Source organism: Sorex fumeus, unplaced genomic scaffold (assembly GCF_029834395.1).
Source record: "Sorex fumeus unplaced genomic scaffold, SorFum_2.1 ptg000047l, whole genome shotgun sequence".
Classification (NCBI taxonomy): domain Eukaryota; kingdom Metazoa; phylum Chordata; class Mammalia; order Eulipotyphla; family Soricidae; genus Sorex; species Sorex fumeus.
The window spans coordinates 52,792,561-52,815,957 of record NW_026606104.1 but is presented as its reverse complement, the minus strand read 5'-3'; the positions used below and the strand labels follow the sequence as shown (position 1 = coordinate 52,815,957).

At 46.1% G+C, this 23,397-nt stretch overlaps 2 protein-coding genes across 2 annotated transcripts in view; both read left to right on the top strand.

The window, feature by feature from the left end:
- Window positions 1-10,909, top strand: part of INPP5B (inositol polyphosphate-5-phosphatase B) — a 76,042-nt gene extending 65,133 nt beyond the window's left edge. The window contains 5 exon segments of the mRNA XM_056122966.1: window positions 1,641-1,754; window positions 6,455-6,542; window positions 7,893-8,020; window positions 9,701-9,812; window positions 10,064-10,909. Coding sequence (XP_055978941.1) covers window positions 1,641-1,754; window positions 6,455-6,542; window positions 7,893-8,020; window positions 9,701-9,812; window positions 10,064-10,179 — 558 coding nt within the window. The 3' untranslated portion in view covers window positions 10,180-10,909.
- Window positions 10,910-12,610: 1,701 nt separating this feature from the next.
- Window positions 12,611-23,397, top strand: part of MTF1 (metal regulatory transcription factor 1) — a 56,052-nt gene continuing 45,265 nt past the window's right edge. Inside the window, exons 1-2 of the mRNA XM_056123020.1 lie at window positions 12,611-12,678; window positions 14,211-14,669. Of these exons, the coding sequence (XP_055978995.1) occupies window positions 14,262-14,669 (408 nt within the window). The 5' untranslated portion in view covers window positions 12,611-12,678; window positions 14,211-14,261. The remainder of the gene's footprint in view (window positions 12,679-14,210; window positions 14,670-23,397) is intronic.

Here is a 23,397-nt window from a genome sequence, read left to right as displayed (position 1 = left end):
GGGCCCCACCACCACCACCCCACCAAAAACAAATATCATCACTTTGTTGTTTATAGTCCTGAACTAAATTTTCTGAGATTCTAAAAGACTTATGGGTCTTACAGCTTGCAGCAGATTTTTTGACTTTATTTTTATCCTGTAGGAAACACGTTTACAATAGTGTTAGCATTTGTTGTTTGGGTGTATTCGGTGACCACACCTGACAGTAGGTATGCTCTATTTATAAGGGCTTCCCAAGCAGTACTTAGGAGACCCCCGGCCCTGCCTAGTGATTCTTGGCCAGCTATTCAATTTGAGTACTGAGGGCCAATGCTGTGTGGACTGTGTAGTGCCCAGAATTGCTTGAGCCACCCTGGGGGTTCCTGGGGGCTTGCAGCACTGCACCTGTTGATGTTCAGGGGACCTTATGGTGCTAGGGATCAAACGGGAACAGCCAGTTTGCAAGGCACAGGACTTAACTACCTTATTTTCTCTCAATCCCCTGGTTTTGGTTTTGTTTTTTTTGGTTGGTTTATAGGCCACACCCTATGTGCTCAAGGTTTACCACTGTCTCTGTGCTCAGGGATAACTCCTGACCAACTCAGGAGATCATACGGGATGTCAGAGATCATTGAACCTGGGTCAGCCCTGTGCAAGGCAAACACCCTATCCACTTAAGGCCCCTTAAGCCCCTTCTTTTTAAAAATACTTTTATTTTTAAAAGTTAGAGATTCTGGGCCAGGTATGTGGCTGAAAGGTGAAGTAAATACGTGGGTTTATACATGGCAACACACACACACACACAGACACACAAACACACACACAGTTAGGGACTCTTCAACTTTATTCTCTTCATTATATTATTAAATGAAAACAGATTTCAACAAGGAGAGTGAGTTTTCAGAACTCACTTGGTGAGTAAATATTCAACCTGGAGCTTATTTTTTTTTTTCCTAAGGTTGTGCCATTTTTTAATCACACCACACAGGCCCTGGGTTTTTTGTTTGTTTGTTTTTTGGGCAGGGCCAGGGTAAGCACATCTGGAGGTGCTTGGGTTACTTCTGGCTCTTCACTTAGGAATCACTTCTGGAAGTTCTTGGGGCCACGTGTGATGCCAGGGATTGAACCTGGGTCAATGCATGCAAGACAAATGCCCTTCCTGTTCTGCTTTCTCTCCAACCCTTGGCCCTGGTTTTGACAGTGAATTGCTATAGACAGGATCATTTTTCTAAGAAGATGATGCCTAATTCTCTTGCTTCATTGAAATGTCTTATAATACCCTCCCAACTTAAAAAAAAAAAACAATTTTCAGACATCACTTTTTTTTTCTTTTTGGGTCATACTCGGTGATGCTCAGAGGTTACTCCTGGCTCTACATTCAGGAATCACTCCTCACAGTGCTCAGGGGACAATGTGGGATGCTGGGAGTTGAACTCGGGTCGGCTGCATGCAAGGCAAACGCCCTACCTGCTCCAACCCCAAGACATCACTCTTGTATCTTGATTATGCCCCTTACTGTGATTTGGGGCTGTGGAGTGTTTGCTTAGGGTAATTGAAATGCTTCTTCTCTTCTTCCATAATTTATTGATGGTGTCTTGTCTGCATGCCTGGCAGAACTTTCACTGGCTGGCCTTTTTACCACCCTTTTTATTTCCTTTCAGACTCTGATGCCACTTCGGACTGAAGATAATGGGAATGCATCAGAGAAACCCCTAGAAATCCCCAAGGAGCTCTGGCTAATGGTTGATTACCTGTATCGGAAAGCCATGGATCAGGTAGGAGGGTGGTTAAGGAGCCAGACCTGAGTGAAGTCCCAGGGAACCTTCCCTCCCCATGGGAAGTGACCGGAGGGCAGGGAAGGCTCCTGCACCAATGCTGTGAGATCTGCTCTTACATACAGTATCGATGACCCCCATACGTGGCAGCCTTGTACAGGGTGGCATGTGCCCTCTGCTGGCCTCTGGGCCCTCCCAGGGAGGAAACCAGCTGGAGTCTTTTTTTTTTTTTAATGTAGGACTATTGCTATTTATTCGGCCATCGATTAGGCTGATTGAATTGGGCATGAACTCCACCTTACTTTTTTTTTTTCCTTTTTTATAAATTTATTTATTGAATCACTGTGAGAGCAGTTACAAAGCTTTTGGGTCTAAGTCTCAGTCATACAGTGATGAAACACTCGTCCCTTTAGCCCATTTTCCACCTCCAAAAACCCCAGTATACCTCCCTATCCCACACGCTCCCCCTACCTGTGGAGCAAATGATTTCCACATTACTCTCTCTATACTTTGATTACATTCAATATTTCAACACCAGACCCACCATTATTATTTGGGATTTTACCCCAACACTCAGATCTGCCAAAAAGACAACTGTAGACAATTTGTTTTCTATTGCTGATTATGAATAACATATGATGTCACGCGGCCGCAGTAGTGGCCACATGATTTTGGAATTCCGAAATTTTAACAATTTTAAATCTGGAGGGATTTCTGACAAAACCTGCTGGGTTCTGAGATTTGTTTCCGAGTCTCTGGGATTATGGCCATTAAGCAGCTTGATCAGGAGCAGAGAGGCTGTGTATGGGCGGCTATCCGGGGTCCGGTTGGGGCTGGGAGGAAAGGGCTGGCTCCAGTCCCATCCCATGAGGCCCCATGTGTCTCATCACTGTGGGCCCAAACCTGACTGTCCAATGGCCTCTGGAGGATAGCAGCCACCAAGCCACCAAGGGGGAGCAGGCGGAGGGACAGCACCCTTTTCCCCCTGAGGTGGCCCGGCAACAATAACCTACTGCGGGGACCGGACGCGTTTCTGCCAAAAGCCGCTGGGTTCTGAGACCTGCCTCTGAATCTCTGGTATCCTGGCCATTAAGCAGTTCAGTCAGGAACCAGAGAGGCCATGCCTCCAGTTATATAGCTGAGCCGGAGGTGGTTTGTGAGTGTGTCTCCCATATACCTAACTTTTGGCCATTTATTCTCTTGGTAAACTTGGCTCCAAGTTGTTGGGGTCTGGCCAAAGGCACAGCAGCAATATTGGGGTATCTAGAAGTCTGAAGGCACCATCAGGCTGCTGATGCACTCGCCTCACATGTACAGATGGCGGCACCATTATCCCCCTGCTGGAGTCTTTGCACAGTGTCAGCTGGCTCCAGGAATGGGAGAGGCTAACTTGTTGACTAGCCACCGAGTGGCAGATGGAGCACTGGTCGGTGACCGAGTCAGGAAGTCTGACTTCTACAGTGACTTGGACAAGTTTCCTGGGTCCAGTCTGTTTCACAGACTCATTTTTTTTAACCTTATTTAAATATCCCGATTTACAAAGTTGTTCATAATACAGCTGTTTCAGGCATTCCATGTTCCAACAACAATCCCACCATCAGTGTGACCTTCCCTCCATCATCGTCCCTAGTTTCCAACTTATCCCCAAGCCTGCCCCTAGGCAGGCACAAGATTGTTTAGTTTTTTTGTTTGTTTGTTTGTTTTTTGTTTTTTTTGCTTTTTGGGTCACACCCGGCGGTGCACAGGGGTTACTCCTGGCTCATGCACTCAGGAATTACTCCTGGCGGTGCTTGGGGGACCAGATGGGATGCTGGGAATCAAACTCGGGTCAGCCTCATGTGAGGCAAACACCCTACCCGCCGTGCTATCGCTCCAGCCCCTTTTTAGTTTTTATCACTTGTTAAAACACGCACTAAAAAATTACTCTTATATTAATAATTCCTTTTGTCGTGGGGGCTGTTGCTTAGATATATGGGATGGCACAGGCATGCTGGCTCTTTGAGGTAGCACAGGTGCTGGCTCTGAGGTTGCACACGCATGCGGTCACAGACTCATTTATACAAGGAAGCCCCAGGGTGGTTATTATAAACTGTTGTCTGTCTACTACCGCTCTACCATTTTGAAGTCACATGTGGCCTTATGATAGATTCTTTTCACCTTTTCACCTTTTCCTCGGTCACATTTATTGTGTGTGTACCAAACACTCTTCAAAGAGACATCAGATACTTAGTCAGGGTCCCAAAAGTGAGGATGAAGCAGGGAGCAGAGTTGGGATTTAAACCCAGGGCACCAAGCTGTAGAGGTCACCTTCGTAGATGCTGGGTTATTTTGTTTTCTTTTTGCTGCTGCTGTTTTCCCTGTAGTGCTTCCAGATGTAAACTCTGAGAAATACATTTTACATTGATGTTAACACAGTTATGCAACACTATGTCATTTTATAAAACAATTTAAAGTATCCTAGGACTGATAGGAATATATTTTACTGACATCGTCTTGTTTTCACAAACACGGAAGTTTGTGAAAAAGGATGCCTTTTTACTTTTTTCCATCTTATCATAGATTTTTGTTTGGATTTTTGTTTGTTTGGGGGTCACACCCAGCAGTGCTCTGGGCTTACTCCTGACAGAATTGAGGGAACTATAAATATATATATATGTGTGTTTTTTTCTTCTTTTTCTTCTTCTTTTTGGACCATACCCAGCAGTACTCAGGGGTTACTCCTGGCTCTGCACTCAGGAATCACTTCGACGTTGCACAAGGGACCATATGGGATGCCAGGGATTGAACCTGGGTCAGTACGTGCAAGGCAAGCTCCTTACCCACTGTACTATAACTCTGGCCCCTATAGTTTTATATTTTCTTGAGGTCTTCTTTTTCTTTTCCTTTAAAAAAATTTATTTTTAAGCTACACCCAGCAGCTCAGGGGCTAATCCTGCTTGATGCTGGTGTCACGTCCATCAGTGCTGACGACCATGTGGTGCTGGGGACATAATCTGGACCACCTGCATACAAAGCATGTACTCAGCCCTTCAAGTTATGCCCATGATTCCTCAGGTTTTCTTTGGTCATTTTTTAAAAAAATTTTTTGGCAGGAGTGGGTTAGGGGTGGGTTGGGGTATGTGTGAGGTGTTGAGCCATGCCCAGCGATGCTCAGGAGTTATTCCTGGCTCTGTACTTAGGAATCACTCCTATATTCGGGGGATCATATGGGATTCAGGGGATGGAATCTGGGTTGGCAAGACAAATGCATTTCCTGCTATACTATTGCTCTTACCCTTAATCATTTTTTAAATTTTTTTTTTTTTTTTTGCATTTTGGGTCACACCTGGCAATGCACAGGGGTTACTCCTGGCTCTGCACTCAGGAATTACTCCTGGCAGCGCTCAGAGGATCATATGGGATGCTGGAAATTGAATGCGGGTTGGCCGTGTGCAAGGCGAATGCTGTGCTGTCACTCCAGCCCCCATTTTTTTAGTTTTTTTTAAAAAAAATATCCTGGATACAGTGATGGCATATTAAACAACACATATTTATGTTAAGGACTATTTTTGTTTTTTTGACTCTTTGGGTCACACCCGGCAATACACAGAGGTTACACCTGGCTCTGCATTCAGGAATTATCCCTGGCGGTGCTCAGGGGACCATATGGGATGCTGGGAATTGAACCCGGCTAGGCCATGTGCAAGGCAAATGCCCTATCCACTGTGCTATTGCTCCAGCCCCAAGGACTATTTTATTTATTTTATTTTATTTTATTTGCTTTTTGGGTCATACCCAGTGACGCACAGGGGTTATTCCTGGCTTTGCATTCAGGAATTACTCCTGGCAGTGCTTAGGGGACCATATGGGATGTTGGGAATCGAACCCGGGTCGGCCGTGTGCAAGGCAAACACCCTATCCACTGTACTATCACTCCAGCCCCCCCCCCTTTTTAAAATTTTGTTTTTTTTAATGTAGGAGTATTTTTAAATTTTTTAAAATATCCTGGGTACATTGATGGCATATTAAACAACACATATTTATGTTAAGGCCTATTTTATTTTCATTTTTTTAATTTTTAAAAAATAAATTTAGAGCCAAATCCAGTGATGCTCAGGGCTTACTCCTGGCTCTGTACTCAGGGATTACTTCTGGTGGGTTTTAGAGTGACAATGGGTGCCAGGGATTGAACCTTGGCTGGGCCATGTGTAAAGGAAGTATCCTATACACTGTACTATTGCTCCTGTCCCAATCCTTTTTGTTCTTTTTTGGATTACACCCTGCAGTGTTGAAGGCTTACTATTGCCTCTGTGCCCAGGGGTCACTCTTAGTGGGATTCTAGATACTATATGGGGTATTAGAGATGTAACCTGTGTTAACTGCATGCAGGCACCCTACCCACAGTACTACCTCTCCAGGCCCTGGTTAGTTCTTTTAAGTTAGTATAACTGCCTTTAAATTTTTCTTGATGTTGGATTGTAATGTATCTCGTTTTGTGATATAGGTCTTATCACCATAAACACCTATTGCAGGCATATCAGGGAAGGTCTAACAAGATGAATTAGTCTCACAGGCCTAAATCAGATTGTCTCACAGGGTGATTCATAGGTCTCATTACCCTGTTTCTTGTGGCACTCAGTTGATGAGTACATTTCTAGATTAGGAAATGATTGCTGATTTTCTGAGATACTATCTTGTTATGACTTTCTACTTTCTTGCAGGAAGATCTGTTTCAACAGCCAGGCATAAGGTCGCATTTTGAGCATATCAGGGATTATTTGGATAAGGGAGATCCTGAAGACCTCGACTGTATCCATGTGTGTGTGTGCAGGAGGTGGGGGTCAGGGGTGGAGCAGGAGAAAGAGAAAGAGAGAAGGAAAGGGGAAGGGTATAAGAGATGAGAAAAGAGAAAGAATATACAATTCGAGGGCTTTGCTTAGGGACTGCTTCTAGCTAAAAGCTCCAGTTTTGACCCATTGGTGCTGAGGGACCATGCAGTGCCCAACATGAAACCCAGGTCTCCTGCATGCTATGTATGCAACCCAACCTGAGCAGAGAATTTTTTACCTGTTTGGTTTTGATTTTGGGGTCACACCCAGCAGTGCTCAGGGCATAGGCCTGGCTCTGCATTCAGGGATTACTCCTGAGGAGCTCAGGGGACCATATGGGTGCCACAACCCAGATAAACGCCCTATCTGCTATACTATCACTCACCCCTTTTTTTGTTTGTTTTCTTTTTGTTTTGTTTTGAGTCATACCCTATGGTGCTCAGGGCTTACTCCTGACTACACTCAGGGATCACGCCTGTTGGGGCTTGACAAATTCATCAGCCACATGCAAGGCAAGTGCCTTACCTGTCGTATGATCTCTTTAGCTCCAAGAATAATATTTTAAGGCTCAAAATTTAAGGCTCAGAATCTAATATTGTGACCTCAGATATCATTCTTTAAGACTATTTTGGGGGCAGGGGCTGAAGTGATAACACAGGTAGATAAACGGGTAGGACGTTTTCCTTGCAAGCGGCCAACCCAGGTTCAATCCCCAGCCTCCGATATGGTCCTCCAAGCACAACCAGGAGTAATTCATGAGTGCAGAGCCAGGAGTAACCCCTGAGCATCACTGGGTATGACCTAAAAAGCAACAACAACAACAAAAAGACTACTTCTTGGGCTGATCCCATGTCAGTCTCCAGCACCACATATGGACCTCACAGCCCTCCCAGGAGTGACTTCTCAGCACAGAACAAGGTGTAAGTTCTGAGCACCATTGAGTGTGGCCCCCAAACAATAAAAACAGAAGAAGGCAGGAGCTGGAGCAATAGTACAGCGGGTAGGGCGTTTGCCTTGTACATGGTGGACCCGGGTTTGATCCCCAGCATCCCATATGGTTCCCCGAGCACCACCAAGAGTAATTCCTGAGTGCAGAGCCAGGAGTAGTAACCCCTGTGCATTGCTGGGTGTGACGCAAAAAAAACAAAACAAAACAACAAAAAACCGAAGACTTTACAGCGTGTAGCAACAGGGACTCCGGTAGCTCAGTGCAGTTGAGCGTGGCCTTGTGAAGATGTTACGTTGGGATCCTGACTGGGCAGGCAGCATTCGGGGCTTTTTCCTAACCCTGGGCCGCAGTCTCACCTGTTCCTTAACGCTGGGCCCAAAGCTGTTAGCAATCACTCCGTCGCTGAAGCCTTGCTGCTTTTCCTGGAGAGCCTGCCAGAGCCCATCATCTGTTACAGTGCCTACCATCACTGCTTGGAGTGTGCGGGCAACTACCCGGCAAGTAAACAGGTGAGAGGGGGTGTGGAGTGTCCAGGTGTACAAGAGCAGAGGGGACCCAGAGCCTCACGTGGTGTGTCTTTGAAACCCAGCTCTTCTTTCTCTTCCCAAACCTGTTCTTCTTTCCCTGTCCCTTTTTACTTTTCATGTACCATCCTTAACTCCCAGTGACTCAGAAACCTGAGTCACGGCTGACTCCCCCACCTTCCCCTCCCACATGCCCAAACTCTTGATTTGGCACCCATCTTCGTCCTTCCATTCTTATGCCACTTTCCTTGGTTCAAGGTTTTGCGTTCAGGCTCTCCCTCTGCTGATCTGTTTTGTGTGTTCTGAACCTCCCATCCTGTCACTATTAGCCAAACACCATGCTTGGTAGCCTAGTTCCAGTTAATGATTTTTTTTTTAAGCAAAGAAGACATTTTATGGTCTAGCAGCTCAGACATATAGCAGGCCATGTCATATTCATCTCGGAAACATGCTAATAATTCAGGTACCAGAGCCTCACCACCCCACAGCCACTAACTTGGAATCTCTCTTGGGATATATTTTGTGCAAGTTTCCCAAGTGATTCAGATATACTAATAACTGAAGCGCTCACTGAATTCTAGTTTTATCAACTCTTTCCGGTTAGCACACATCTGAATAGCTCTACTTCTGCCAAAATTTTTTTTGTTTTTGTTTTGTTTTGTTTTGTTTTTGGGTCCCACCTGGCAATGCTCAGGGGTTACTCCTGGCTTTGTACTCAGGAATCATTCCCACTGGGATTATATGGAATGCTGGGGGTTGAATCTGAGTCGGCTGCATGCAAGGCAAGCTACCTTCCCTATTGTACTCTCATTCTTGCCTTGCAAATTCAATATTGTTTTATATTAAAAGCCCAACTTAAAGGGCCAGAGAGAGAGAGAGTACTGTGGTTAAGGTGGTTGCCTTTCATGTGGCTGACCCTGGTTTTATCCCCAGTACAGAATATGGTCCCCCAAGCACCACCAGGAGAGAGGCCAGGGCACAGAGTCAGGAGTGAGCCCTGAGCTCTGTTGGATGTGGGTACCTCCACCCCCCCAGACCCAACTAAAGTGTCCTGTTTTCTCATAAGTCTACTGCAAGAACATAGTAGTTTGGTGTTTTCTTTTCTTTCTTTCTCTTTTTTCTTTTCTTTTTTTTTTTTTTTTTGGTGGAGGAAGGGCCTTGAGGAGATTGGAAGGGGACTCTGGGCCCTTGTTTGGGGCCATATGTGCGTTTGGGGCCAATATGTGTGCTGCGGATCAAACCAGAGTTAGTGACATGCAAAGGCAAGTGCCTAAACCCCTGTTGTAGTTGTTTGGCCCCAGAAATTTGGCTTCTCATGTGCTGTAGTGCTTGATTTGCACTTCTCTTTTGACACTCTTGCCAGGTGTAAGGGATCAGGGTTTCTCTGTAGGTTTTTTTTATGGGGGGCGGGGTAAGGGGAGGACTCACTCAGTGATGTGCAGGGGTTACCAGGAGTTTCTCCTGGTGTTGCTTTGGGGGACTATGTGGGATAGAATGCAGGTGGCTGCTTTGCAAGGCAAACGCCCTACCCTCCGTACTATCGCTCTGACCCATCTCTGTCGTCTTAGTCAACTACTTGGACTATGTACTCACTTCCTGGACTGTAGTAGGCTTTCGACACATTTGTATGAACAAAAAGACAAATTCCAATTCTTCCTCTTTTAGGTTATTTCTACTCTTCCCGAAGTCCACAGAAACGTCTTCAACTACTTGATGGCATTTTTGCAAGAACTGCTGAAAAATTCAGCAAAAAATCATTTGGATGAGAATATTCTGGGTAAGCAGTTGAGTGTTTGGCAAGCCTCTCTGCAAACTACAAGATTAGCAAGGAGAAATGTGGTGGAAGAAGACCCCCAAATCCTCTGCAATAGAACTAAAACCCAAGCTTCAGGCACTATTTGCCCTCTGATACTTTAATATTCAAGTAGAAAATACTGTTTTGGGTCATCCTTCCCCCACGCCTGGCAGCTAAAGAATAAGGGGGTGCTTCTTTTGCTGAGTCATTTCTTTTCTGTGTTTTCCATGCAGCCAGCTTATTTGGCAGCCTACTGCTTCGAAACCCAGCTGGTCACCAAAGGCTTGATACGGCAGAGAAGAAGAAAGCACAAGAATTTATTCACCAGTACCTCTGCAACTCACCCTGAGCCCCTCTAGCCTCGCCCTAGTCGACTTGCAGCCTTCAGTTACCAGCCCCTCCTGTTTCTCAAGTGCTGCCTGCAGAGGATGTGAGGCCCCTAGGACACAGGAGTAGCAGCTGGGGATTCTTGAGCCCCTCCTCGAGACTCTCCTCACGGCTGTCATTCAGTGCTACTGTGAGCTTCGAAGATACAGGGGAAGCCCACCAGAATAAAACTGACGTTCAGTGTTCAACTTTAGTTATTTAACAAATTGGATAGATAATCCCCCTCCTCCCACCCCTCTTTTTAATTTAAAAAAATGTTGAAATAACTACTCAGTTCTTCCAGCCTGCCTCTAGGGAATATTAGTAGTTCTCTAGTTTGGGCTGAGCTTCCCAGGATCAGATAGTTGAATGAACTTTGGAGTCCTGAAGGGAGAATGAGTTGGATACTAAGAATGCAAGAGGAAGGTGCTGGGTAAACAGGTCACAGTCCATCCCCCCTCAGATGTGCCTGGCACCATTTGAGGACATTTATGTAGGCATATGCAAACCATCTTGTTTCCTACTCAGCTGGGACTCTGGACTAGCCACTCACTTCGTCCCCCTGAAGGCAATACAGTGGCTTGAAAATGAAAGCATCGAAGAATCTGGTGTTCTGTTGAAACAAGTGGGATTTTCTGAGTCAACAAATCCTTTAAATTGTATATGACATACTCCTCGTGTATATTTTAATGATAAATGTATTTTTAACAGTAGTGGTTGCTGCGGTTTTTTTTCTTTTTTTTTTGAGAAGGAAGCTCTCAGCAGCTGGACTTTTGTGGCTTAAGAATAGGGACAGCTGGTCTGGGGCTAAGGAGGTATTTGCAAAGGGCTGGTGCACATACTTTGCATTTGGGAGGCTGAGGTTTGATCCCTGGCACGTCATGTTTCTCACTCAGCAACCCTCAAGCTCCTTGTGGGGAGTAGCCCCTGCGCACTGCAATGTAGTTCCCCCACTCATGCATGCAAGTCTTGTGAGAGGTGGCCAACGGTGACTGACTACATTTTTCTTCTTTTGGGGAAGCAGGGGGCCACACCCAGCAGTGCTCAGGACTTACTCCTGGCTCTGCACGCAAAGATCACTCCTGGCAGTGCTTAGGGGATCATATGGGGTCCCTGGGATTAAACCTGGGTAGGACATATGCAATGCAAACGCTTTACCCCCTGTACCACCACTGTGGCCCCTGATCACATTTTTCAAGCAAGAAATGAGTAGCCATGGCCTGATCCTCTTGCCCCAGACCATGTATGTGTGCATTGGGGGGGGGGGGTGTTATCCTGTACTGAATATTCTGAGAATGAGTTTATTGGAAAAACAGTCTATGTCAACGGGAGTCTAGCAAGCAGCCTGATCTTACCCCGAAAAAAAAAAAAAAAGAATCTTATAATGCTCTTCTTAAACGAATTGCTCAAGTGAAAAGATAAATCTGCTGGGGCTGTGGCTCAGTGATAATCTCATGTTCCTTGCATTTATGTGTAAGGTTCTGGATTCAATCCGAGGCATCACTCCAAAAGAAAAATAAGTCTTTGACCTCTTAAAAACTTAGGCAGGAAATTCCTTATTATTATTATTTTTTAAGAGCGAGAGGAAAAAAAACACCATCACAACAACACCGACTTCATCGAGGGTACGCTCCCAAGAGCGCTGATTCTAGCGCTGGTGCCCCCCGAAGCCCCTGGGCGTGAAGGTGCCTCCGAGCGGCCAGTAGGCTGCAATCGGTTAGGGAGCGCAATGGCCAGTAGGTGGCGTTGGCCGGCCCGAGCGCGAGTTCGGTGGAAGCCCACGGTCCTCCGCGGGGGGGAAAAACTTGGGCCAGTGAGTGCGGGCGCCGGCGTGAGGAAGAAGGGCGCCGGGCGTCCGTGGAGCGCGTGGGAGCGGGTAAGCGGGGACGGGGGCCTCCGGCGGGGCGGGACCGCCGCTGGCCGCGCCACTCGGGTCCGTCTTCCTTCCGCGCCTGCGGTCACTGCCGGCGAGGGGAAGCGGGGGTCACCGCGAGCACCCCGGAAACGTCAGGCAGCCTTCCCGGCTCGCCCCGGCCGCCCGGAGCCGGCTCTGTAGTGGCCAGCTAGGGTCCGGCCCGTGGCGGCCGGGACCGCCAGGGCTCGGAAGACGAGCCGGGCCGCGGTTACTTGAGCGGAGGCGCCGCGGGCTCCACAGCCCGCCATTGACGTCCGCTGCCGGCCGCCCGGCTGACGGCCCGACCCCCGGCCGCGGGGGCGCTCCGCCGGCCGTCGCCGAGCCGGGACCGCCTCGGAGGCGGGACCTCCCGGCGCCGCCCCGCCTCCCCCGCGCGCTGATTGGAGCACGGAGTTCACCCCCACGCCGCCTGAACCAACCAGGAGCGCGAGCGGGAGGCGGAGCCGCTGACCCTCTTTTCCTCCGGAAAGCGGAAGCGGAAGTGACGTTCGGGGAAGGTGGGGGCAATCATGGTGCCGCTGGGGAGGGGAGAAGCTGCCGCTGCCGCTGTTGCCGGGAGCCGCGGAGGTAAAAGGCGAAACCAGACGCGGCCTGGGGCTGGGGACTAGCCGGGGATGCGGGACTTGGGCTCCCTCCCGAAGCGTTTTCCAGCGGAGGCTCCAGGCGGGTCGCCACAGGGACCCCACCCCTCCTCTGTTTCCATGGGGATGGGTATTCAGCCCCCCTCTCCTGTTTCCATGGAGACCCGGACCCTGCCCCTCTTCGCCCGGCTCCGAGCCCCCCAGCCTGCCCTGGGATTTTCCCGAGGAGCCCTGGCTTGCGGGCTGTTCCGCACCGGTTCCTTGTCCAGCCTGCTCTCAAGGTGCTCCGCTCGTGCTCGCCTCTCCTCATCCTCGAGCCTCCGGGTCTTGTTTGTTTCGGACAGTTCGGTCGCCGCGTTGCCTCCCCCGGTGACGGGCAGCCGAGTGGGGCCCCCGGGCGCTCTGATCTCTCGTCTCGGACGCGGCGAAACGTGCATCTCCCGGGTTGCGTAAGCCGGAGTGAGGGTCGGACGGGCTCCTCCCGGAGCCGCTCCCGTGGCCCGGCGCTCTGGTCCAACTACTTCCCACTGGCCGCCCCGCTGCGTCAGGCTCGCGCGCTTACGGTAAAGTGCACGGCCAGACCGAGAACGAAAAAAAAGCCGTGCGCCGATCATTTCCCCCACTCTTTGTTCGGCCTGCCAAACCCACATTTTGACGAACCTGCGTGCTTGCGGGATCGGAGCAAGAATGCTTCCAAGTTTGACGTTTCTCCCGAGAGAGGGTCTCTTTTCCCGGAGCGCGACGCTTCCCCAGAGAGTGTGCCTGCGAGCCTTTCATTCATTCAGCTGACACCTCCCGATCTAGTAGGTGCAGGAGAGCTGCGGCCAGGAGCCGTAGGAACGAAAATAAGACTCAGTGGCCCTCACCTCAGAGAGCACCCAGTACAAGCATATAGCTGCTGGCGGATCTGAGGTTGTCCTAGGAGATAAAAGGGCAAAGTGATCTTCACTAGTTTGTGCTCGGCCCTTTTTCCTGTCTGGAAAGGAGGGGACGAATTCACGTGTGTTTCCCCTACCGCTGTCGGGTGCCGCGACAGTCTCTCTCACGTCCCATAACACCTTTAAGAAAACAGGAATTGCCAGTCACACTTTATGCATAAGAGAAATGAGGCGCAGAAAAATTACCCAAGTAGTCAGTGGCAAAGTGGGAATTATGGGTAGGTTACCTGCCTCCAAAAGTCTGCTTCTTCTAACTTTAAGAGGCACAGCAACTTAGCCTTGAAACGGTTTAGCCTTTTATCCCCTTTGAGTATTTTGACCGACCTGCAGATTGTTTGGCAGTCGGGACATTTGGAAGGTCTCTGAACTCTTGCTAGGGTTTCCTTCCGTTTCTGAAGGGCCTTGCTTCTTGCAAAGGATTTGATGATTTCCAGAGTTAAAAGTTATTCCCAAGGAAGGTGACTTTCTCATGTACTTGGCTTGCTCTTGAAGTGAGAAGAAAGTGAGCGAGCCCTGGGGTTGCTGAGAAGATCCCTGGGTTCTGCGGCATGGCTCTAACTCTGACTTTGTTCTGTTGCAGACAGGTCATTACCTTTTTATTTCTCACAATTGAGCTGAGCAAGATTGAACCATGGGGGAACACAGTCCAGACAACAACATCATCTACTTTGAGGCAGAGGAAGATGACCTGACCCCCGAAGACAAGATGCTCAGGTTTGTGGATAAAAACGGACTGGTGCCTTCCTCATCTGGAACTGTTTATGATAGGACAACTGTTCTTATTGAGCAGGACCCTGGCACTTTGGAGGATGAAGATGATGATGGACAGTGTGGAGAACACTTGCCTTTTCTAGTAGGGGGTGAAGAGGGCTTTCACCTAATAGATCATGAAGCGATGTCCCAGGGTTATGTGCAACACATTATCTCACCAGATCAGATCCATTTAACGATAAACCCTGGTTCCACACCCATGCCAAGAAATATTGAAGGTGCGACCCTCACCCTTCAGTCGGAATGTCCGGAAACAAAACGTAAAGAAGTAAGTAAAGCGATGGGCGAGGACCCGTTGTGGTTTTGGGAAAGTCCCTGCACTACTCTAGTCAACAGTTTATCAGGGACTATGGAGTCTCTGGTCTTAGGGCCCACAGTGACTTTGCTTGTTGACCATATATTTGCTTGTGTGTGTGTGTGTGTGTGTGTGTGCGCGCGCGTGCGTGTTATGTGACTGCTTTCTGGAATTTTTGGTTTGTATGGCCACATTGAAATTTGGGGAAACTATTATAATTTTTCAATACTTCTCCTCGAATAAGTGAAATAGAAACATCACAAAGATAAATTCATGTTTTTGGCATCAAAGTAATTAGACTTGGCATGTATCTGGGTTGTGTATAAATGATTTGTTTTAGAGATGAATAGTTCTGGGAGATGCTTCATTTATTTAATGAATGTTTAATGAGTAATAAAGGCTAGCTTTTATAAATTCAGGCAAGAGACATAAACAACAGCAGATTATCTAAAACATGTTTTTATGTTCATATTTAAGCTAATGTGAATAAAGTAATGCTTGTCACAGTGCCTTGGAAACCAAAGTTTTGTACAAATTGTACTAGTGGTGATTATTAGCAGAATAAAAGAGGTAGTTCAAAGGTAGTGACATACTTTATCTAGGAACTGTCTACAGGTCAATTAGGAAAAATAAATCACTGGTAATTGCAATGCCAGGAACTCAATAAAAGCTATTACCAACAGACCTGGGTGGTTGAACAAAATATTTTTCCTTTTTGTTGTAATTAAGATAATGAAACTGGAGAATTTTACTATTAAATCTAAGGCATATGGCTTTGCCTTTGCTAACTCCAGAATCTCAGAGCTAGAAGGACCCCTAAAGAGACCATCTTGTCCTACTTCCCACCTCATGCAGGAATCTCTCTACAGTATCTTTAACACAATTCATCTGCTCTCTGCTTGAGCGCTTGCAGAATGACGCGAGCACAGTGTTTCACAGCTCAGCCTAATACATTTGTTGGCCAGCTCTAATTATTAGAAAGCTTTTACTTCTATAGAGCCAAAATCTGCCTTCCTCAGCTGCTTCCCACTGGTTCTAGTTCTGCCTTGCTGAACAATAGCAAGTTAAACTTGCTTCCTGCAGGTCAACCAATCAGATATTTAAGGATTTTGGTCTCTTTTTCATTTTCTCATACAGTCTCAACACTTCCTTTAGCTTAAATATCTAAGACCTTTCCCCTAGTTTCTCATCGGCCTGGTCAGCTTTATGTTTTTGTGTGTTTATTTGTTTTTGGGTCACACCCACTGGTGCTTACTCCAGATTCTGAGCTCCTAGCAGGATTTGTGGGGACCATCTGGGAAGCTGGAGATCAAACCCAGGTCGATGACAGTGCAAGCAAATGCCCTACCTGCTCTGGCCTTTGGCACCGTCACTGGCCGCTGGCCTGGTCAGCTTTAATATAATGAGCTCTAGTTTTCCAAAAGGTTTTTTAAATTTTCAAGTGTGAGTCAACTAGCTCTGAATTCTGTGTGACTTCTCTCTTAATTTGGACACTGTTCTACAATGACTACATGTTATGTATTTTATTTACAGCGTATGTTCTTAGCTTATACTGAGAAACCTCTAGAATTGTGGTTCATTTTTTGTTTTGTTTTGGTTTGGGGGTCATACCTGCCTATGCTCAGACACTACCTGTGACCCTATTGCTCAGAGATCATTTTGAGTGGTGCCAGGTATCCAATCTGGGCCTCCCACAGACAAAGTATGCGCGTTAGCCCTTTCGGCTCCAGAATAGTGGTTCTTAACTAGGGGCAACTTGCCCTTCAGGATGCTTTTAACAATGTCCAGAAAGATTTTGGGGTGTTATACTGAGAAGTGCTACTGAAATCTAGTGTAGGGACCCAAATCCTGTTAAACATTCTGCTATGCACAGGACAGCCCCCTTCAACAAAGAATTATCCCTTCCACTCTGCCAACTGATTGTGTTTCCTGAAGACTTTATTTACAAAGCAGCCAAATCTACGGCCACTATCTGTAGTGTGTTGACCCCTGTATTAGGGGAATATTGGAAACAATGGAAGATAAGGATGGAAGGATCAGGGCTAGGGAGATGACACGGGGCTCAGAAACCCCTCACCCACCACCCACCCCACCCCCAGGCCAAATAAAAGGATGGAAAGACAGCAGAGATACGCATATGAAAGGTAGTGATAGTATATTAAAGGATTTAAATTGTATTCTAGAAATACTGGGAAACTATTCAAGATTTCTGAACTAAGGAATGATGTGGTCCAAGTAGCATTTTAGAAAAATTACTCTGATGGCAGAGTAACTTTATTGTCCAATTGTAGTATTATGATGTCATTTAAATCTTATGAAGGATAGAGGCCTTGTTCATGGAAAGAACACAGAAATTTTTTGACTAATAAAATAACTTGGAATATGTATATACACATATATTTAATTTTTTATTGAAGAACTTGGTATATTATTGGAGTTTGAAGAATGTCTTGAATTGAAAAGTGACTGACTAGTGAGGAAACAGGCAGGAAGGAATGGTTTTTGCTTCAGAATAGTCATTTTTACAAGTGTGTTGTGTTTCTTCTGCCTTAGTATGGAAGGGGCCACACAATTGGTTGACTAAACTTCAAGTCTAGGTTGCAAGTTAAACAGAGTCCAATGTGATAGATAATAAGGTGCCTGCAGAATATTCTGTGCATTCTGGGAGAAAATATAGCTCTGCCTCTTTACTTCACCCTCGGGAAATGTGATTCCATGGTAGGAATTAAGATAGGAAGAGGAGATAGTGTGGTGGGAAAATTGGAGAGTTTGGGGCTGGAGTATTATAAGGATTAAGGTGCTTGACTTGTATATAAGCTTGTTAGATCCTGACATCATGTATGGTCCCTTGAGCACTGCAGGTGCCATTCCTGAATATAGATAGAGCCAGGGATGGCTCCTTAGCACCACTGTGTGACCCCAAATTTCCCCTTCCCTCCACCCTTCTCCAGTCCCCGCCCTCCAAAAAGAAAACTGATTAATTTGGCTGGCATACACTGAAAGTATAGCCCTTGGAGGAAATGAAAGTGAACTAGTTGAGAAACCCTTTATAAATGTGAATATTAGGTTTTTATTTTAAAAGGTTTGGGATTAGAACTGAGAGGGCAGTAGTTCAAACTGTGGGCTGTGTACTCAAGGGAGGAGTAAGAGTTGACTCAAGAATTTAAGGGTTAGAAAGAGAAAGAGGAACCAAAGGTCACATAGTGAATGAAATGGGTGGAATGCAGTGTTGTGGAAGCTGAGGCAAGAGAATTTTTAAGTGTGACTGCTTCTGCGACTTTACAGAGGAATTAAGGGACAGAAGAGAAGTCACTGGTTCTGCTATTCAGTTTAAACAGGCTTCAAGAACTTCTCACTTCATGAGCTGTCCAAGTAAATGAATATGTCACCTTTCTTGAGAAGTTTAACTTCAGAAATAATCAAATAATTCCTAGCATGAGATTTTTTTCAGTAGAACACTGTGGCTGAAACCAGATTTTGGGTTAAAAAGTGAGTAAGTAGTGAGGAAACAGGCAGGAAGTGTCACATTTTTAAAATACATTTTAAAATACAGTAGGAGGAAGAGGAGTGATGAGGCAGTAGTAAGTCAAAGGGATTGAATCATTTTTTTAAGCACAAAATTTGAACGTGACTTATGGTCTAAACTTTAAGCCATCTTCAGTTAATGATTACTTTGTGAAAGTATTTCTAGAGCAAATGTTAAATCAAGACAGAGATTTGAGGGGCTGGAGCAATAGCACAGCGGGTAGGGCGTTTGTCTTGCACACGGCCAACCCGGGTTCAATTCCCAGCATCCCATATGGTCCCCTGAGCACCGCCAGGGGTAATTCCTGAGCGCAGAGCCAGGAGTAATCCCTGTGCATTGTCGGGTGTGACCCAAAAAGCAAAAAAAAAAAAGACAGAGATTTGATTATCAGAGGATTTCTCCAAGCTTTTAAAATAACTCAGAGAAGGAAATGTAGAATTCTCCAAATGTTTTTTGTTTTGGGTTTTTTTATTTCTTTTGGGTTACACCCAGCGATGCACTGGGGTTACTCCTGGCTCATGCACTCAGGAATTGCTCCTGGCGGTGCTCGGGGGACTATATGGGATGCTGGGAATTGAACCCTGGTTGGCTCTGTGCAAGGCAAATGCCCTACCCTCTGTGCTAACGCTCCAGCCCCTCCAAATGTTTTTTGAACTTGGAAAACCTTTTTTTTTTTTTTTTTCAGGTCTCATTTCCAGGGATCATTGTATTTTGTGAAACGTTTTGGGAAATGCTGATCTAGGCAGAATAGTAGGAGGGTGTAAGGAGGGAATGGTTATGCAATCGGTGAATCAGTGATATTAGCTTTCCCACTTTATTCTAGTCTTATTTACCATTCTTGTCTTAGGTTCCTGGGAATCTTATTGAGTGGACCAAGTTCCAGGTATCGCGAACACCTTTTGTGGCCTATTTTGGATTTAGTTCATTCCACCTCCCTTTTCTACATTTTTCTGTTCTATCTACATGGATCATGGGAGATCCTGTACATCATTTCTAAGATTAGTAGGTGTGAAATTGGTTTGGTTTGGGGTTAAGGGAGAAGTAGGCGTATCTGTATCTACTCTGAATCTACTCTGCTGCTGTAAAAAAAAAAAAAAATCTAAATTGATTCAGGCATTTAGGAGATTTACCTTCTTGAAGGGCGTTCGCCTTACAAGCGGCCAACATGGCCGACCCGAGTTCGATTCCTCCGCCCCTCTCGGAGAGCCCGGCAAGCTACCGAGAGTATTCGATATGCCAGACACAGTAACAACAAAGTCTCCAATGGAGACGTTACTGGGCCCGCTCGAGCAAATCGACGATCAACGGGAAGGCCTTTACCTTTACCTTTACCTTCTTGAAACTTCATCTTACCTAAACTTGCTTTTTTATTGTTGGTGGTGTGCATACCCAGCAGTGCTCCTGGCTTTCCACTCAGGAATTATTCTGGCCTGTGCTTGGGGGACCTTATGCCGGGGTTTGAATATGGGTCAGCTGCATGCAAGGCAAGCACCCTACCCATTGTACCCCCAACCCCTAAACTTTAACAGTGATTTTTCTAATGTCTGGCATTTAAATCTGGGGCCAGAATGATAGTATAGTGGGTAAGGTGGCATACAGCCAACTCAAATTTTATGCCCAGCACCACATAAAGGTGCAGCAAGGAGTGATTCCTGAGTATTGCTAGGTATAGCCCAAAAACAAAGACTTAAAAATTCACTGGATTGGCTTGAAGAGATCATGCTTATGACTATTTGATGCACTCTTCTTGGGCTCCCCACCCCCTTACAAAAACAAAACAGAAAACCTTGGTCTGGTCTACATCTTCGTGCCCAGGTGTTACTCTTGAGAAATCAAGTCTTTGATAACTAGTTAGTCTTCCTGACTTCCTAAGCAGCTTATTTTCTGAGTCAGATTTTAGCCTGATTTTCCTGTTTATCCAATTGTTCCTTTGTTTGTCCTGTAGTGTGTAGTTGGCTTACCTGGTATTTCATTATTTTTTTTTCTCCTTGTGTTTGGTGCAAAAACAGACCAGAACTTTTGTTTCTGATTCTGTCTTTTCCTCACAGGACCAGTGAGGGTTCAGACTCCTAATTTCACCTAAGTTATTCTCATACTTGTTATTTTTCCCCCTACCCATTCCCTGTTGTGGGTTTTTTGATTTTTTTTTTCTTTTTGGGTCACACTCGGGGTTGCACAGGAATTCCACATGCACTCAGGAATTACTCCTGGAGGTGCTTGAGGAACCATATGGGATGCTGGGAATTGAACCCGAGTCGGCCATGTGCAAGGCAAACGCCCTACCCACTGTGCTGTTGCTCTCGTCCCTTGTGTTTGTTATTTCACTACTGCCTGTTGATTTGGGTTGGAGCACAGTGGTAGGGCGTTTGCCTTGCACGCGGTTGACATGCTGACCCGGGTTCGATTTCTCCACCCCTCTCAGAGAGCCCGGCAAGCTACCAAGAGTATCTCGCCAGCACGGCAAAGCCTGGCAAGCTCCCCATGACGTATTCGATATGCCAAACACAGTAACAAGTCTCACAATGGAGACATTACTGCGCCCGCTCGAGCAAAATCAATGAACAATGGGAGTGCAGTGCAGTGCAGTACCTGTTGATTTGGTGGCTCCTGAGAAATTCCCAGTTAATGTCATTCTGTTCAAGATTAACATTATTCTTTTTTTTTTCTTTTCTTTTGGATTTTGGGCTACACCTGGTGATGCTCAAGGGCTACGCCTATAATTCCTGATTTTATGTTTGAGGATTATTCCCAGTGACCATGCAGTGCTGGGGATCAAGCCAGCAAACATCTTAACCCCTGTACTATCTCTCCTGCCCCAAAACTTGCTTCTTTAAGAACTTCCTACTTTGGATTTCTGAACAGCAGTGTTTCCCTCAGCTGGTTTGCGTGCTCTCCAGTTTCCCAGACTTTCTTGCATCTGAGAAGCTGTGTTCTCATTCGCCAGCCACTTCTGTGTGAATTGGGCTCCCTCCTCTCCCCACTCCCTGTGTTACTGACCTTGCCATTTTTCTGTTGGCCGTGAAATAGGAAGAAACTGGGAATTATATACTAGACATGTTCTTTGTGAAGTGATAAGTTTTTCAGTTCATGGATTAGGAAAGAATGCTTTTCTTCCAAGAGGCACAATTATAGCGATGCTTTATTTAAAAAATTATGTTTACTGTATTGGCAAATGACACTTCCAGAAAAGATTGGTTAGTGTAACAAAATTTAAGTATAGGGAGGAATTATATTTATTTATATTGGGGCTTTTCAGGAGACCACACCTAGAGGTGCTCAGGACTTATTCCTGACTCTGTGTGCAGGGCTTGCTGCTGGCAGTGGTTGCAGGATTAAACTGGGAATAGCCCATATAAGGCAAGTGCCTTACCCACTGTACTATGTTTCTGGCCTCTAGGAAGATTATTATCGTTCAAATTTTTTTGTAACTTTGAGCCTCAAGCAGTGTCCACAGGGCCCACTGGACCATGTCCAGTAATACTTGGTCACCCAGATGGTCCAGTGATGATGTGCTGCTCAGGCCCAGTGACTCTGGGTCTTCTGGGGGCCATCTTGTGTTACTTGGGGGGCCTATAAAATAACCAAGCAGTGCTGGGTGGTGGGGGGCATATTGGGATGATTGAGCTCAAGGTCTTGAGCATGGTCTGAGGTCTACAAGGCCCATGTACTCCAGCTCTTTGAGCTATTTTCCTACTCTTAAGGGGGATTTTTTTCCCCATTACTGGGGCCCAAATCTAGGTCTCCTGCATGCAAGACACCTTTACTACTGAGCCATACCCCTGGCCCAAAAAGGACAAATTTTGACTTGAGTTTCAGACCATTTTGCACTATGTCCTTTATGAAAGACCCAATGCAGTCTCATTTCTTATTATCAGTCCCTTAGGCAGTGGTTCATCAGATAAACCAAGAGGTGCTGACTCTGTGAGGGGCGCTGCCTGCTTTTAGTCTTTGCAGACTGGAGCTGCATTCTTCCTTCCTCAGCGCCACAGAATTGCCATTCAGAATGAGGACAGTCAAGACTGTTCCTGCTGGAAATTCTAGTGTTGGGAATCCATTAAGTCTTTCCAGAGGCTTTTACTTAATTGACTATTAACTTTTGTCGAATGCCTGGAAGGACACAAGAAAATAGTTCTTGCCTTAAGGAGTTTGGAGTTTAGTCAGAAGCCTCCTGGAGGCTGGCTGGTGGTATTCTGGTTTTTGTGGGGGTTTTTTGGGTTTTTTTTTTGTTTGTTTTTTTTTTTTTTTGCTTTTTGGGTCACACCCAGTGATGTTCAGGATTACCCCTGTCTTTTGCACTCAGGAATTACTCCTGGTGGTGCTCGGGGGACCAAATGGGATGCTGGGAAGTGAACCCAGGTTGGCCGCGGGCAAGACAAACACCTTACCCACTGTACTATCGCTCACCCCAGCTAGTGGTATTCTGTTGTTGGACTGCTCCTGGCAGGAAGCATGCTCTACCTCAGCACAATCTCCTCCGAGTGCATGTGTGTGAGTGTGTGCTGCTTGTGTGTGTGTGTGTGTGTGTGAGAGAGAGAGAGAGAGAGAGAGAGAGGAGAGAGAAGAGAGAGAAGAGAGAGAGGAGAGAGTGTGACCTATCTACCTCACATCAATCATTGGTACTGCCGTCACTGACACCTGCTGGCTGGAGCAGGGACAAGGTCAATTATCTGCATTCTGGTTTGCTGTCACAGTGCTGTAGGAATAAGAGGTCTCAATTCTTCTTTTTGTGTAGGCTTATATAGTGGGTATTGCCATATACTATACTGTTGTAGAACGTTGGGAAAATAACTCAAATTTTAATGTTATCCTTTTTTTTTATGTTAAACTTTCATTTGTATGTTTGCTTTTGGGCCACACTGGCTGCATCCAGTAGTGACACCTGACAGTGCTTGGGGGACCATAGTGGTGCTGGGAATTTGAGCCAGGATTGTCAGTATGCAAAATAAGCACCTTAGTTCTTATACTATCTCTTCAGCCACAAGTTTATTTTTAAAATTGCTACTTCTGTGATGTGGGAAAGGATAATTTGAACCTGGATTCCATCTTTGTTTCGATATATGCTGTGTGGTACTGGGCAAGCTCCTCTATTTCTTTTATTTATTATTTTTTATTTTTGGTGAAACAAGGTGGTTTTTAAGTAAAACTTAGAAAGATGTGAGGGGAGAAAAAGAGAGA